At 31.0% G+C, this 16,808-nt stretch overlaps 1 protein-coding gene across 6 annotated transcripts in view; it reads left to right on the top strand.

Annotated features, from left to right (window-relative positions):
• The window catches only part of LOC143078790 (serine/threonine-protein kinase SIK3-like), a 71,733-nt gene extending 55,173 nt beyond the window's left edge, over nt 1–16,560 (top strand). For 5 of the 6 annotated variants that reach the window (XM_076253761.1, XM_076253763.1, XM_076253762.1 and 2 more), the window contains one exon: nt 11,365–16,560. In XM_076253761.1, coding sequence (XP_076109876.1) covers nt 11,365–12,558 — 1,194 coding nt within the window. In that variant the 3' untranslated portion in view covers nt 12,559–16,560. Of the gene's footprint in view, nt 1–5,470; nt 5,521–11,364 lie in introns of all 6 variants that reach the window. The other variant, XM_076253766.1, reaches the window with a different exon arrangement.
• Nucleotides 16,561–16,808: the final 248 nt, after the last annotated feature.

Here is a 16,808-nt window from a genome sequence, read left to right on the forward strand (position 1 = left end):
GATTTTGGGAGTTTTGGTTCCAACAGTTTAGGAATTAGGGGCCAAAAAAGGGCCCAAATAAGCATTATTCTTGGTTTTCGCACAATAACTTTAGTATAAGTAAATAGAAATCAATGAAATTTAAACACAAGGTTTATGACCACAAAAGGAAGGTTGGGATTGATTTTGGGAGTTGAGGTCCCAACAGTGTAGGAATTAGGGGCCAAAAAGGGGCCCAAATAAGCATTATTCTTGGTTTTTTGCACCATAACTTTAGTATAAGTAAATAGAAATCTATGAAATTTAAACACAAGGTTTATGACCATAAAAGGAAGGTTTGGTTTGATTTTGGGAGTTTTGGTCCCAACAGTTCAGGAATAAGGGGCCCAAAGGGTCCAAAATTGAACTTTGTTTGATTTTATCAAAAATTGAATAATCGGGATTCTTTGATATGCCGAATCTAACTGTGTATGTAGATTCTTAATTTTTGGTCCCGTTTTCAAATTGGTCTACATTAGGGTTCAAAGTGTCCAAAATTAAACTTAGTTTGATTTTAACAAAAATTGAATCCTTGGGGTTCTTTGATATGCTGAATCTAAAAATGTACTAAGATTTTTTATTATTGGCCCAGTTTTCAAGTTGGTCTAAATCGGGGTCCAAAATTAAACTTTGTTTGATTTCATCAAAAATTGAATAATTGGGGTTCTTTGATATGCCAAATCTAACTGTGTATGTGGATTCATAATTTTTGGTCCTGTTTTCAAATTGGTCTACATTGAAGTCCAAAGGGTCCAAAATTAAACTAAGTTTGATTTTAACAAAAATTGAATTCTTGGGCTTTTTTGATATGCTGAATCCAAACATGTACTTAGATTTTTGATTATGGGCCCAGTTTTCAAGTTGGTTCAAATCAGGATCCAAAATTATTATATTAAGTATTGTGCAATAGCAAGAAATTTTCAATTGCACAGTATTCAGCAATAGCAAGAAATCTTCAATTGCACAGTATTGTGCAATAGCAAGAAATTTTCAATTGCACAGTATTGTGCAATAGCAAATATTTTCAATTGCACAGTATTGCGCAATAGCAAGAAATATCTAATTTCACAATAATTGGAGTTATCTTTCTTTGTCCAGAATAGTAGTTGAATCAACTTAAATCATTGGTTTATACAATATACAATGTATATTCACTTTTACTATCAACTGATAAATTAAAACAATCTTTACCATACAGTGATAACAAGCGCTTTATTTTACATTTTAATATTTTATGATGTATTTAAATGAGTAGTTATTGTTGCAAACTCCATTAGAAATTTGAATTGAGATCAGTTTTGAAAAAAGGGAAAGGGGGAGGGGGGGGGGGTTAAATTTTTCTCATTTCAGATTTCATAAATAAAAAGAAAATTTCTTCAAACATTTTTTTGAGAGGATTAATATTCAACAGCATAGTGAATTGCTCAAAGGCAAAAAAAATATTTTAAGTCTCATTAGACCATATTCATTCTGTGTCAGAAACCTATGCTGTGTCAACTATTTAATCACAATCCAAATTTAGAGCTGAATCCAGCTTGAATGTTGTGTCCATACTTGCCCCAACTGTTCAGGGTTCAACCTCTGCGGTCGTATAAAGCTGCGCCCTGCATTAACATCTTGAAACTTTTAGATAATCATATTAGTAAGCTGACCTGGCCTGTAGTATGGCACTTGTTATTGAAAATCTCCTCTAAAGTCACTAAACCAGTTGGAATAAGATTAGTTTTCTTTCTCTAACTTAGTTTGTCTCAACCAAATATAATGAAACTGCTACACAATCTTATTATCGTGCCTGCAACTTTTGTTGCAGAAAGCTCGACATAGGGATGTTGTCCAGGTGGTGGTGGCGGCGTTAGCAAACTTCTTAAAAGTTTTATATATTAGAAGGTGTAAGACCTGGATGCTTCATACTATGTATATAGATGCCTCATGTTACCAAGTTTCCAACAGTCACATGTCCAATGTCCTTGACCTCATTTTCATGGTTCAGTGACTACTTGAAAAAAAAAAGATTTTTTGTAATGTGAAATTCTCTCTTTAAAAGTAATAGGATAACTATATTTGATATGTGCATACCTTGCAAGGTCCTCATGCCCGTTATACAGTTTTCGCTTGACCTTGACCTCATTTCATGGATCAGTGAACAAGGTTAAGTTTTAGTGGTCAAGTCCATATCTCAGATACTATAAGCAATAGGTCTATATATTCAGTGTATGGAAGGACTGTAAGGTGTACAAGACCATCTGGCAGGTGTCATCTGACCTTGACCTCATTTACATGGTTCAGTGGTTATAGTTTAGTTTTTGTGTTTTTGTCTGTTTTTCATATACTGTATGCAATAGGTCTCTTATATTTGGTGTATGGAATGATTGTAAGGTGCACATGTCTAGCTGGTATGTGTCACCTGACCTTGACCTCATTTTCATGGTTCAGTGGTCAAAGTTAAGTTTTTGTGTTTTGGTCTTTTTGTCGAGCCTTCGACTTTAGTCGAAAAAGCGAGACTAAGCGATCCTACATTCCGTCGGCGTCGGCGTCGTCGTCGGCGGCGTCCACAAATATTCACTCTGTGGTTAAAGTTTTTGAAATTTTAATAACTTTCTTAAACTATACTGAATTTCTACCAAACTTGGACAGAAGCTTGTTTATGATCATAAGAAATTATCCAGAAGTAAATTTTGTAAAAATAAAATTCCATTTTTTCCGTATTTTACTTATAAATGGACTTAGTTTTTCTGTGAGGAAACATTACATTCACTCTGTGGTTAAAGTTTTTAAAATTTTAATAACTTTCATAAACTATCCTTGATATGTACCAAACTAGGACAGAAGCTTGTTTATGATCATAAGATAGTATCAAGAAGAAAATGTTGTGAAAATAAATTTCCACTTTTCCGTATTTTACTTATAAATGGACTTAGTTTTTCTGCGAGGAAACATTACATTCACTCTGTGGTTAAAGTTTTTAAAATTTTAATAACTTTCATAAACTATACTTGATTTGTACCAAACTTGGACAGAAGCTTGTTTATGATCATAAGATATTATTCAGAAGTAAATTTTGTAAAAAAAAAAATCACTTTTTCCGTATTTTACTTATAAATGGACTTAGTTTTTTTGCCAGAAACAAAACATTCACTCTGTGGTTTAAGTTTTTAAAATTATTATAATGTTCTTAAACTATCCTGGATTTCTACCAAACTTAGACAAAAGCTTATTTCTGATCATAAGATATTATTCAGAAGTAAATTTTGTAAAAAAAAAATTCACTTTTTCCGTATTTTACTTATAAATGGACTTAGTTTTTCTTCCAGTTAACATTACATACAGTCTGCAGTTAAAGTTTATAAAACATTTATTAGATTCATAAACTATCCTGGATTTTTTTACCAAACTTGGAAGCTTCTTTCAATCAAAAGACAGTATCGTGAGGGAAATTTTTATTGATGTTTTTCCTCATTTTTGTTGAGTCTGCGATTAACAGAAAAAGTAGGCGAGACACCGGGTTCCGTGGAACCCTTACAAATTTTTATTTAATACTATATGCAATAAGCCAACTATATTTCGTGTATGGAAATATTTTATGATCTTTATGTTAGTCACTCAGATTGAATTTGACCTTGACCTCATTTTCATAGTTCATTGCTCAGTGATAAGTTTTTGTGTTTTGGTCCTTTTTTTTTTAAACTTTAAGCAATAGGTCAACTATATTTGTTGCATGGAAGAATTGTTAGCTGTACATGTGTGCCTGGCATGGTTCATCTCACCTTTACTTCATTTTCATGGTTCAATGGTCAATTTTTGTCGAGCCTTCGACTTTAGTCGAAAAAGTGAGACTAAGCGATCCTACATTCCGTCGTCGTCGGCGTCGTCGGCGGCGTCAACAAATATTCACTCTGTGGTTAAAGTTTTTGAAATTTTAATAACTTTCTCAAACTATACTGGATTCTTACCAAACTTGGACAGAAGCTTGTTTATGATCATAAGATAGTATCCAGAAGTAAATTTTGTAAAAATAAAATTCCATTTTTTCCGTATTTTACTATAAATGGACTTAGTTTTTTCTGCGGGGAAACAAAACATTCACTCTGTGGTTAAAGTTTTTAGAATTTTAATAACTTTCTCAAACTATCCTGGGTTTGTACCAAACAAGGACATAAGCTTGTTAATGATCATCAGATAATATCCAGAAGTAAATTTTGTAAAAATAAAATTCCATTTTTTCCATATTTTACTTATAAATGGACTTAGTTTTTTCTTCGGGGAGACATTACATTCACTCTGTGGTTAAAGTTTTTAGAATTTTAATAACTTTCTTAAACTATCCTGGGTTTGTACCAAACTTGGACAGAAGCTTGTTTATGATCATAAGATAGTATCCAGAAGTATATTTGTAAATAAATAAATCCATTTTTTCCATATTTTACTTTTAAATAGACTTAGTTTTTCTGCGTGGAACCATTACATTCACTCTGTGCTTAAAGTTTTTAAAATTTTAATAACTTTCTTAAACTATCCTGGGTTTGTACCAAACTTGGACAGAAGCTTATTTATTATCATAAGATTGTATCCAGAAGTAAACTTTGTAAAAAGATTACTCCGTTTTTTCTGTAATTTACTTTTAAATGGACTTAGATTTTTTTACAATCATAAAATAGTAACAAAAGGAATATTTTTATTGATTTTTTTCCTCATTGTTGTTGAGCCTCCGATTTACAGCAAAAATAGGCGAGACACTGGGTTCCGTGGAACCCTTACAAATTTTTAGTTTTCTTGGTTAATGTTTAGTTTATGTTTAAATTGTAATAAAGCTTTATATTTAGGACTATTAACATAGTATCAATGATTAGTAAAGAAGGCGTGACATTTCAGCATGTGCACTCTTGTTACCATAAAACACAGATCAAGTTTGAATTGGAGTGTCTTCACTTTTACAGTTAGCTCATTATGTCCCTTTATAACATTATATGCAAGCCCATTCTCCATTTATTTTAAAGATAATTTGTTAAGTTTGGAATATCTTAAAAACACCTGAATAAATGGCTTGTCCACCATCACAACTATTAATCCAATATGTCTAGAGAAATGTAAAATGAAAATGAAAAAAAATGCTAAATTTTTTCTAGGTATCAAATAATTTCCCATTTATAGAAAATAGTCTATATTTTTAAACTTTAAAATTTTTAAAATCTAGTAGTTAGCAATAGAAAAAAATAATCAGTTTCTGCTTTAGATTTATTGTGAAACTACACCTCTAGCTTGCCAAAGTTTATCGGAGACGAGCCTTAAAACATACAAATCTTTAAATGATTATTTAATTTCAGGATATATATATAGATATTGCATCATGTGTGTTATAGTTATGTTCTAATACTATTTTCTGTGTATCATATTTTCATAATTTGTATGCATTTATTTTGAGTTTTTTGTGTGCATTATTATCTTTTGTTTTAAGGACTATGAATCAATCAACAAAAAGTCTTATCCTAAGTATTTGTGACACAGGTTTGTGTTTCATCGTCTCCCGTCTATTTATATTGCATTCTGGAACGTGTCAATCTTTAACTCGACTCAATATCTTAACTTAAAATGTATGTTATCTACAAAAAAAATATATTTGCATTATATTTCTAATCTTTGTATTGTTTAGAAAAGTAAATTGATTGCTTCCTGTCAATAAATATCCTTTGTGACATGTTTATATTTTGTGTCATCACCACTCTGTAGAAACATCTCTTATCTTAAAATCGTACTTATCTTAAAATCTTACTTATCTTAAAATCGTACATAGAAATTCATTCTTAGCAAGTATACCTTGTAGATAAAACTGTATGTCCCTGAAAAGTAGTTTGTTTTCTTTTAATAAATATGGTTGTACCAACAACACATTGCAATTTAAGATTACAATGTGATTTTTATAACTTTGACATTTATACATTTAAAGATATAAATATCTTTCAAACAAATTTCAGAGTTCTTAGCATGTAGATTGTGTTGTTTACTTGTAAACAAATTTCAAATTAAAAATAGAGTAGCAGCCTTACAAGTGCTAACTGTTACATCCTTTTTGATGATACACAAAATGTCTATTAAAACTCAATGTCGGCAGGATATTTAATGTTTACTTTTCGTGAGGTTAAACATTTTCTAGACACGAATAACTTTGTCAAACCAAACACGCTGAAAGTTAATTCAATTACTGCTATAAGATATTGCCACTTTTAAGCACACACACATTGTCATTGTGTTATGATATAAAATATCTCAAGCTATGTAGATATTTGTTTTAAGGAAACAGAAATATAAGAAGACAACATAGAATTTAAAAGCCAGAAAGCTTAGATAAATATCAGTTTGTTGAGGTAGAAAGTTACCACTTTGCATACCATTAATGATTTTATTCCCCAAAATAATCAGGTTCCAGAATGCAATGTAATAAAACTATGCTTTAAGCATGTTCATTGGAAAGGCATGTTGTAAATATTTCACTGCATTTATGTATGGGAAGGTATTTTATAAGATATCGTAAGAAAGAATATTTCTGTGGTGATTATGGGCATGCCAATTGGTTCAGAAAAACTTGTTATTTTACAGTATGATTATGGTAATGGAGTTATGCATGGGTGAAGGTCTTTTATAAATAACTTTGGGTTAAAACATTTTAATTATAATCTATTGTTATGCCTCTACTTTTCACTGCCACATGCGAGTTACTAAAATGACCAACACTATGTTATTTCTTTCTATTTTAGCATCAGTCTTTTCATAAAATGTTGACATTACACACCCATTGTGGGCAATGGTATACCATATATGGCATATATGGTATACCATTGCCTGTCCGTCGTCACAGACAATACCTATAAAACATTTTAACCAATTTTCATGAAACCTTGGTGATTTGTTTATATCCACCGATGTGAGCTCCCTTTCGATTTTTATAAATTTGAGATCTTATGTTTTTGAGTTATGGGGTTTTATACATTTAAAATGGGGATTTCAAGTTTTAGGACAGTAAGTGAAAAGTACTTTGATAATTTTTAATGAAACTGTGGTGAACTATTTATATCTATTGACGTGAGCTCCCTTTATATTTTTTTCTTATATTTCTGAGATCACACAGAGAAGCTATGGAACTTTAGTCTTTGAAAAAGTGATGAGCTTATCATGCGCTCATGTCACAGCTCTTCATTATAATATTTAATAATACACCGAAATGGTTACTTTGAGTAAGTTTATTAGTGTATTGTTATGTGCTGACTCACGGACTGAAGGGTTTTAGTGAAAGGACACGTATACATGTACACATAAATAAAATATTTGGAAAAAAAACATTATTAGTTTCAATTACAATAGAATGCAAAAAAAATTATGTCATCATAAAAAAAATAAATACTAATAGAATCATATCACTCACAGAAATGATTGTTTAGAGTTCATATAATAATTATAGATGTAAGAAGATGTGGTATTATTCCTAACGAGACATCTCCGCCTAAAATATTTATACTTGGGAATTGTGTAGACATGTATGAACTCTTTGGTTGACAGGGCCCTCAGCAATTATGTTACATTTAAGCCATTCACATCATCATTCACATCTTTGGTCACACTTATTCTTGACTAGAACCAAAATATTGTATTGAATTTTGTTGAAAGAGGATAACATTACAATGCATATTCTTTACTTCATTAAAGTTTTTAAATATGTTCTTCTCATGGTAAAATTTCCAGTCTATTTCATCATCAGTTTCTACCTTTCCTGACCTGTGTTCATTTTCCTTTTAAGTCATGTATCATCATTAGACCGTGCCTATATTCACTGGGTTTATTTGATTATCTGTCTATCTGTTCTTCCCTTAGCATGTCTATGTTGTACCATAAGTCAAGATTTCCTCAACAGTTTCATATATTTTTATCGCAGTGTTGAATACCTATAAAAGGAGGTAACTTTCGTTCAATGTTCAATTTTAGTAATAAGTTCTTCTTCTTATACCATACACAATTGATTAACTATATTGATTATTGATAATGTTTATTTTAATGGAAACTTTCATATTACATTTGCAACATAAATTCAATCATAATAAGTAATGCAGATAAGACTTTTCAGGTTGTGCTCTCACAAAACTGAGAAATATATTTTTGTACTTGAATTTCAACTATGATTGATAAATAGGTAAAACAAAATTGATTTTAAGGATGTACTTAAGTGATCGAAGGGTGAATTAAATAAATCAAGAATTCAAAATTGATACTTTAAGCTGGAAGAGTATAATTTAAGGATAGACATAAGCTAAAAATATTGATAGGTCATGGAGCTCCTTTTCGAGATATTTGATTTATTGAATATGGCGGGAAAAGGCTGACTCAGACTTTTACCTTATATTTGCATTGGTATTATTTGGGTCTAAAATCAAAAGAAAGAAAATCAAGAATCTGCTTATATTTTGTCAAATGACCTTTTATGAGCTATTAAGTCTTATGTTTAAAGATAAATAGGTGTTATGGCGCAAAATATTTTACCTTGTATCGTGTGGAAAAACACTGAGGAGTCTGAACATTTGACACTTATTCCAAAACCTCACCTAAGTACATCCTTTAGAAATTTCATTTTCTACAAGGATTTCATTGAACATTGATATATAGGTATGGTATCCTATTTCAAGATGATTCTTGGGGTCAAATTTGTGGAAGAATTGAGTTTTGTTCAAAATGATAAATTTATGAGATTCCTATTCATTTTGGTGATGCATCTCCCTGCATTCGCTTTTCTTTGTGAAGAAACACATACACAATTTTTGCTCAGTGTGTAGGTCTTGCTAAATGGGTTGCAGATTCATATCAAATCATCTTTTATCAACTTCTTGTTCTGATTTGCATGAAATATTTGCCACTAGATGTTAAACACCAATCTATTCATCCATCTATTTTCATCAATCTGAATACTGACTTTTTGTTTGTCATTTTCTGTTGTTTCAGTCAGTTCAATAATAACCCCCCCCCCACCCCCACCCCCAAGACATGTTAAATGTGTGCATCTATTGGGGACATTGGAATGCTATTAATAAGTTATGTTTTATGCGAAGAAATCGAATACATTTCACCAGTAGAGTCTTATCTTATTGTAAAGCAAGACTTACTTGAGTTCACCTTGACCTAAATTTCATGCTTGAGATCATTTAAAATTAGATCACTTTTTTGTCTATGGATGTGTAAATTAAAAATATTACCAGACTCTGGAGGGCTGTAGGTGCACTAACTTGTCTTTTAGATGCAAGGCAAATAAGAATTATCCTTTTAAAAAAACAACAATTTTCATTTGCTTGTAGACTGTGCCAAAAAGCAGTATTTGAAAGCAGTACACACAATATTTGGGTAATTGATAAGAGTAAAAGCTATTAAATATTCAATAGAAAAGCTTTTAGGAATAAACAAGTCATACTTTAGATTTATATGGTAGATACATTTATGTTGTGGAATATCTATGGCATGCCTTTAAAATAAATGTGCATGACTTTTGCGTGAATTTTTTATTATTTTATTTTATACTCATTTTAGGCAAGATATGCTTTAGAAGTTTGCTTTTCTTTTGATTATTTAGACATGGACAGTTATTACGTTATATTTTGTCAAGGAATTTCAGGAATGTCAAAATCTTAAAAGTTATTCTTTACTTGTAACAAGGAGATACCTTTCAGCAGTATATTAGCAGAATCATTTGTTTTCTTTGGTAGCAGTTTTCATTGATTTTGCAATTTTTTTTAAGGATATAATATGTGATTTCCGGCTTTCAAAAGTTTTTATACGACCGCAAAAATTTTAATTTTTTTGTCGTATATTGCTATCACGTTGGCGTCGTCGTCCGAATACTTTTAGTTTTCGCATTCTATCTTTAGTAAAAGTGAATAGAAATCTATGAAATTTTAACACAAGGTTTATGACCACAAAAGGAAGGTTGGGATTGATTTTGGGAGTTTTGGTTTCAACAGTTTAGGAATTAGGGGCCAAAAAAGGGCCCAAATAAGCATTATTCTTGGTTTTGGCACAATAACTTTAGTATAAGTAAATAGAAATCAATGAAATTTAAACACAAGGTTTATGACACAAGAAATATCTAATTGCACAATATTGTGCAATAGCAAGATATTTTCAATTGGAGTTATCTTTCTTTGTCCAGAATAGTAGTTGAATCAACTTAAATCATTGTTTTATACAATATACAATGTATATTCACTTTTACTACCAACTGATAAATTAAAACAATCTTTGCCATTCAGTGATAACAAGCACTTTATTTTACATTTTAATATTTCATGATGTATTTAAATGAGTAGTTATTGTTGCAAACTCCATTAGAAATTTGAATTGAGATCAGTTTTGGAAAAAGGGAAAGGGGGATGTGAAAAAAAAAGGAGGGGGTTAAATTTTTCTCATTTCAGATTTCATAAATAAAAAGAAAATTTCTTCAAACATTTTTTGAGAGGATTAATATTCAACAGCATAGTGAATTGCTCAAAGGCAAAAAAAATATTTTAACTTCATTAGACCACATTCATTCTATGTCAGAAACCTATGCTGTGTCAACTATTTAATCACAATCCAAATTTAGAGCTGAATCCAGCTTGAATGTTGTGTCCATACTTGCCCCAACCGTTCAGGGTTCAACCTCTGCGGTCGTATAAAGCTGCGCCCTGCGGAGCATCTGGTTATATGATGTAACTGCCTAAACTGGTCTTCAAATTAAGGTCAGGTTCAATATTGGTGACTTTAACCAATGCTTATCAAATTGTAGTATGTTGTATAAACATATGACAAATTGAAGGTCAAGTTCGATATTGACAAATATAACTTTTGTTATTCAGAAGTAATTACAGAGACACCAACAAAATGTAATTAAAACCTAGTTTGCTGTCATTTATGACACCACTTGTTTATATATATAGTATCTATACACACCTGTATTACTCAAGCTTTTCCTATAGTTGCAGTTTTATCAATTCAGTTATTGCTTTTTAGGAGTGTACAAGTATAGAAGGTATATCACAGACTACCATAAAATGTCATGTGCTCTTTTTTGTTTTGCTTCATATAGCTTCACAGTTTATGGAAGTTATTTAGTTTGTTTTTGTCACATAAAAATACAATTTTTGTTCTCTGATAGTGAGATAAATGTGATCAGATTTAGTGGAGGTAATCCAAGACAGATATGTTAGTTATTTGAATATCTTTATCTAATGTAAACACAGAATAAGGTAGAGCATTTAGCAGAAACAAAAAAACTTTGAACATTTTGTAAATATTCATATTGAAAAAATCTGTAATAAAGTTATATCTGTTTCTTTTCAGGGTTCATCAATACAGCATTCCCCTATACCCTCACCCCCATTAGTGCCTGGGTCTCCCAGTTTTCAGCGACACAATCAACCTAGTCAAGAACTATATCAACATCTACAGAGACTGCATCTACAAAATCCTAATCGGAATAGTCCACCCTCAGCCAATCAGAGGACAGCAGACTCTCCACCTCAGAGTTATAATCAACTCTTCCAAGTCTTTCCACAGCCAGCTCACCAGAGGAGCAGTCCACCACCAAACTTAGCTAATTTCCAGAATCTGCAATCTATTCGTGAAGATTCACAGGATCATGCTGATGAGTCGCCTCAATGTGAAAGTGAGGATGAAATGCAAGTTCAAGATAATATCTGTGATAAAAAACAGCAAAAATTTACACAAAAGCCGCAAATCAGTATTACCGATACACAAGGTCATGTGACTGATGTGACATCGGATAGTGATCCTTCAATGGAGGACTCAGATTCTCACACAGACACGTCACATAGTTCACCTGAAGGACAGTTTACCACGACAACAACTTGCAGCTCACAGCATCAGCCGTACACAACACAACACAGCTCACAACATCAGCCCTATACAACAACACAGAGTAGATCTCATCAACAGGCAACAACTGTGCATAGTACTCCCGCTCAGCAAACATCCGATCAATGCACAGGGCATTATCAAACATTCCAGCAGTCGGTACCTTTAAACTGTCGTGTATTTGGTAATATTGTAAATACAAACTTGGCAAACATCCCTGCCACAGAACCGGTTTGGGACAACACTCAAATAGCATATCTCCAGCAACTACAGCATTCACCATATATTGATGCCAATAATTTTGTACAGTTTCAAATGAATCAGTTTTACAATGGAGATTTAGTTCATCGCCTTCATTCCCAAGAACCAAGTATCAAATCAAATTCAAACATTAATTTGACTTCAACTCGAACTGTAGAAGACATTCAGTTAGAAATTAAAAGAATCTTATTAAAACGAGAACGAGTCATAGAACGAGAACGCGAGCGAGTCTATCAATGTTCAGACACTGTTTACAAAGTGGAAAACTCTGACGTAGAATTAGAATTAGAGGTTTGTGAGGGGGTTACATATAATGGATTACAGGTACGACGGATCTCTGGCGATAAAGGACAATACACTCAGCTTTGTGAAGAATTATTGTCTGGCATCAACTTATAACAGTAATATACATGTATAACTAAATCATTTAATGAATTATAACAGTATACATCACACAAATCATGTATCCGTACAACTGTTACATTTTTGTTTTATCAATGTCAGTAGTGTGCTTAACTATTTTGAAAACAAAAGGTTAAACAATTTTTTCTGTCATCATTAAAAGGTGGTTCACAAAAATTGGAATTAGTCTCAAAGTTCCATTAAAATCTCCATTTCCTTTTCTCTAAAGAATAAATACAAAGTTGTACATCAGCATTCAATATTTGTCTATACCAGTTACTCTATATCTGATTTTTTGTATTTGAATTTTTGATCTTTTAGTCCAGTATTTTCCTTTATTATTTAAAGCTATTTAAACTAATAGAAAGAACTAAAACTTCTGGAACTCATTCAAAGTTATACAGATCTTATCCTGAGTTTAGCAACCATACATAAGTTAGAAAAATTAATATTCTAATTTCCATTATGAATTTAATGAATTTAATTTTGATCTCAATTAAGCCAAAATTTTCCATAAAATGTTAACATCAAAATTCTTTGTAAATATCATGAAGTTGAGACATATTTTAATAATTTTCATGTGACATGCCTCTGAATCATTCTTTCTTTTTCAAAAATAGTGTTTAAAAATTAAATTGTTTGTTTGTTTTTCTGGGTTTTGTTTTGTGTTAAATTTGTAAACAAAAGTTTTCAGTTTTGAAATATCAAGATTAAACAGTGTTCAGAATTATTCAAAAGTTATTGACGAGTTAACCAAAAATTACTTTCTTATATTTTCATATCTTAACAGTTGAAGATTGTTGGGTAAAGACTGTTGCGTTGATATATTTTCTGATATGAAGAGGCTTTTATGCACTTTATGTGGCTTGCTCAGGTAATTTTTGTCTATGACTAATGTACTTAATACAAATCATTATATAATAGATCTAGCAGTTGTCAAATAAATAACTGCAAAACAGCTCCATCTGGTGTTTGCTAACACTGCTACATACATATGTATGTTGAACATTCCATTTTTCACTCTACAAAGTTTTTTTAATAAATTCCCCCTCATTGCTTATTACTACAGTTTCGTTCCGGTCTGATCTTTAACAATTTATATTTTTATCCCCCCGTCGTAGCGGAGGGAGCGCTAAGTTTTACCCTTGTTTACTAAGGCATTATTTTTGAATGATTTGGTCTGTAACATGTTTCTAGTTCCCTGTTCAGCTAACAACTGTGATGGGTTGTATCTTCACTAACTGCTTTAACACTTGTGTGATAAAATACAAGAAGTTTTGTAAATGAGTGTTTCATATGATATTGAATAAATTACATCATATTTTTTTCAAAGGTTGCTTTTCTTTACCATTGTTTTTTTACGGACAAAGAACAATTGTGTTATGATTCTCTACGTAGTCAGATCTGATCGTTGACAATGGTCATGGTTGTACCAATATTAATCTTGTATATGTGATGTATGTTTTATTGTACTATTGTCTTTCTCAGTGTGAATGTGAACTCTGTGAACATGATGAATAGAAGTGTTATATGATGTCAGCTTTAAAATACAGTAGACTCTTGTTACCTCATACTCAAATTGTCACATAACTCAAATCAAAATTTTGGACTGTCTACTTTTAGATTGATATTACTTGTGAGGATTCTATTTGATTTGATGTAACTAGAGACTGATAATAAAAGCACAAATGAGTGGTCAAAGAATGGACAGTTTTCTTACATATATAGTCACATTATGGATATTTATCAGTGGATTTTATGCAAAGTTCTTGTAATGTTGAAAATATCAGTACTGCCAGCTGTTCAGTAGTTGAAAAAAAAATTATAAAAAATTGAAATTTTTGCTTTTAAACATTTTAGCTCACTTAGCCTAGTCAAAGGTTTTTCATCTCTTGTTGTCCATTGTTTCTCTGTTGTAAACTCTTTCAAAAAGCCACTTGGTAAATGGGAAGCTAAGTAGATCACAATCATCCTGGTGATGATTACTTTTTGATTGGAATTGTATCTTGACAACAACCAACATGATGATCATATCGGAAGCTAGGGGGTTCAAGGGGTTTGTACGAACCCCCCTTGAAAACAAAAAAGCATTGTTAAAGTTGAGTATGATTGTATCGAACCCCCTTGGAAATTCCTAGCTACAGTCCTGATGATTGACATACTAATATTATGTGTAAGGAATGAGGTATTAAAAATGCATTTATGCACTAGGAACACTACAAAAACAGTGCAGTAGTTCCAATACTTTGATTGTTACAGGATAACTATGGCAACAATAAAAGCTCACATTTTAAATTTTGATAGTAATATTAGCCAGGTAAGCCATTTAAGCTCCTTGAAAGTAAGTTATTTTGCTTTTCTTTTTAGAACTTTTTAAGAATTTTGTTGTTAAGCCAAATGATCAAGAAGAAAATAGAGGCCCACATTGAAAAGTAAGAAAATAGAAGCCCACATTGAAAAGTAGTATTTTTGAATCATGGAGAAAAAACTAAATTTGTAAGTGTATAAGTTTAGTTGTCTACATTTACTACAACATTCATGAAATGGACAAATCAAATATTATTTGATAGTTTGGCTTCAGTGCTGGAGAAGTGGTTTTAAGCTTAATTTTTTATATAAAAATGCATAAAAAGTAAAATGATGAACAAGAAATAATGAACTAAAAACTGATTTTGTGAATGAATGTCCACAGCTGGTAAATTATTAGTGCTACCCATATCCTTAGTTATTTATGTGTGAGTGGTGTCAAGTATGCATATTTGTTATTGTTAAACTTTTACTATTTTTATGTAAATTGTTTTGATATATATTGTTATAGAATTTTTGTGCTTGTACAAATATCAAAAGATTCTTTAATTTTAAAGTATTTATTATTGAACATCATTGTTTATTATACAATGAAATATGTGCTGATTCTTCAAGCTTTTGGTACAGGATAGAAAACTTTACATTTGAAAGCTTGCCTTCTAGTCCATTTTTTTGTTTTCCAGGAGTTTTTTCTACATCAAACCTTTTAATTACTTAATGTCACTTATTGGATTAAAACAAGTGGTGGTATTAGACTGAAATATATTTTAATCAATTTCTTACACATAAAATATGGTTTGAATTACTATTATGATGCATAAATATCACATTGCAGACATATGCTATTCTGGGGTTATTTCCCTTTAATTGATAAAATTATATATTATGCAGTTATCTTGAAGAAAAAATAAGTAACAGTTCATACTTTATGCAAGAAATCAGCTGTTAAATTTAGAAAATATTAAGAAGCTTAGGTTCCAACTTTATCCTGTTAGTCTCATTTTAATTGTCAAATACTGATTAGATTATAGATATATTACTGTAGCAGTTTGTGTAGTACTTCTGTGATAAGGTTTATTGATGTAGAATCATACTTCAAAATAAATATTAAGACTGCTCCTGTAAACTTCACCCTTTTCTTCTAGATAAAAAAGGGTACTTTGACAATTTTTGTGGTTAAATCTGATTGTTTCATTTTGATTCTTATGGACAACTAGTAATTTTGGGCCAAAAAAGTCTCCCTTGCTAGCAGGATAATTCCAAAAAAGCTTTGGGTATGGCACTTTGATTCAGATGCAGCTGTATATATATATATATATTTTTTTTTTTTATAAATACAGGATTTTCAATTGAATCTCATCTACTGCTATTATGTAAGTTGAATTCTCATGTGTTATATAGAAGAAAATTAAATAATTCTCAAAAATCTTTGAGCAATGGGCATTATTGGGAAAGTCTGTCCAAATGCTTGAAGAATAAGCAGTTAAAAATTTGTATGCAGTGCATTTAAAATGGATATTTGGTTGCAGTGGTACAAATTTGTGCTTATTTTATATAAATATTTTATTATAAGTAATGTACAAACATGAAATGTATGCATTGAATCTGATAGTGTTTCACCCAAGGTGAAGAAGTTGTATGATTGTTTATTGGCAATATTTTTCTTACTGATAACATTAAATGTGAAAAATCTTTCTTTTTTTCTTTTACTCATTGCATAATCAAGAATTTTTAAACTACACAAGAGTGTTCACGCTGAAATGTCTGGCTTATCTAATGATTGAATGTATGTTGAGAAAATCTGCAATATGAAGGTTTTACTTCAAGTATCACATCAACTTTATATTAATGATCTGTAGTCAAGGTCAGATGAACCATGCCAGATAGACATGTATACCTTACAATCATGCAATACATCAAATATACTTGTCATATGACTT

Source organism: Mytilus galloprovincialis, chromosome 6, assembly GCF_965363235.1.
Source record: "Mytilus galloprovincialis chromosome 6, xbMytGall1.hap1.1, whole genome shotgun sequence".
In the NCBI taxonomy this organism is placed as follows: domain Eukaryota; kingdom Metazoa; phylum Mollusca; class Bivalvia; order Mytilida; family Mytilidae; genus Mytilus; species Mytilus galloprovincialis.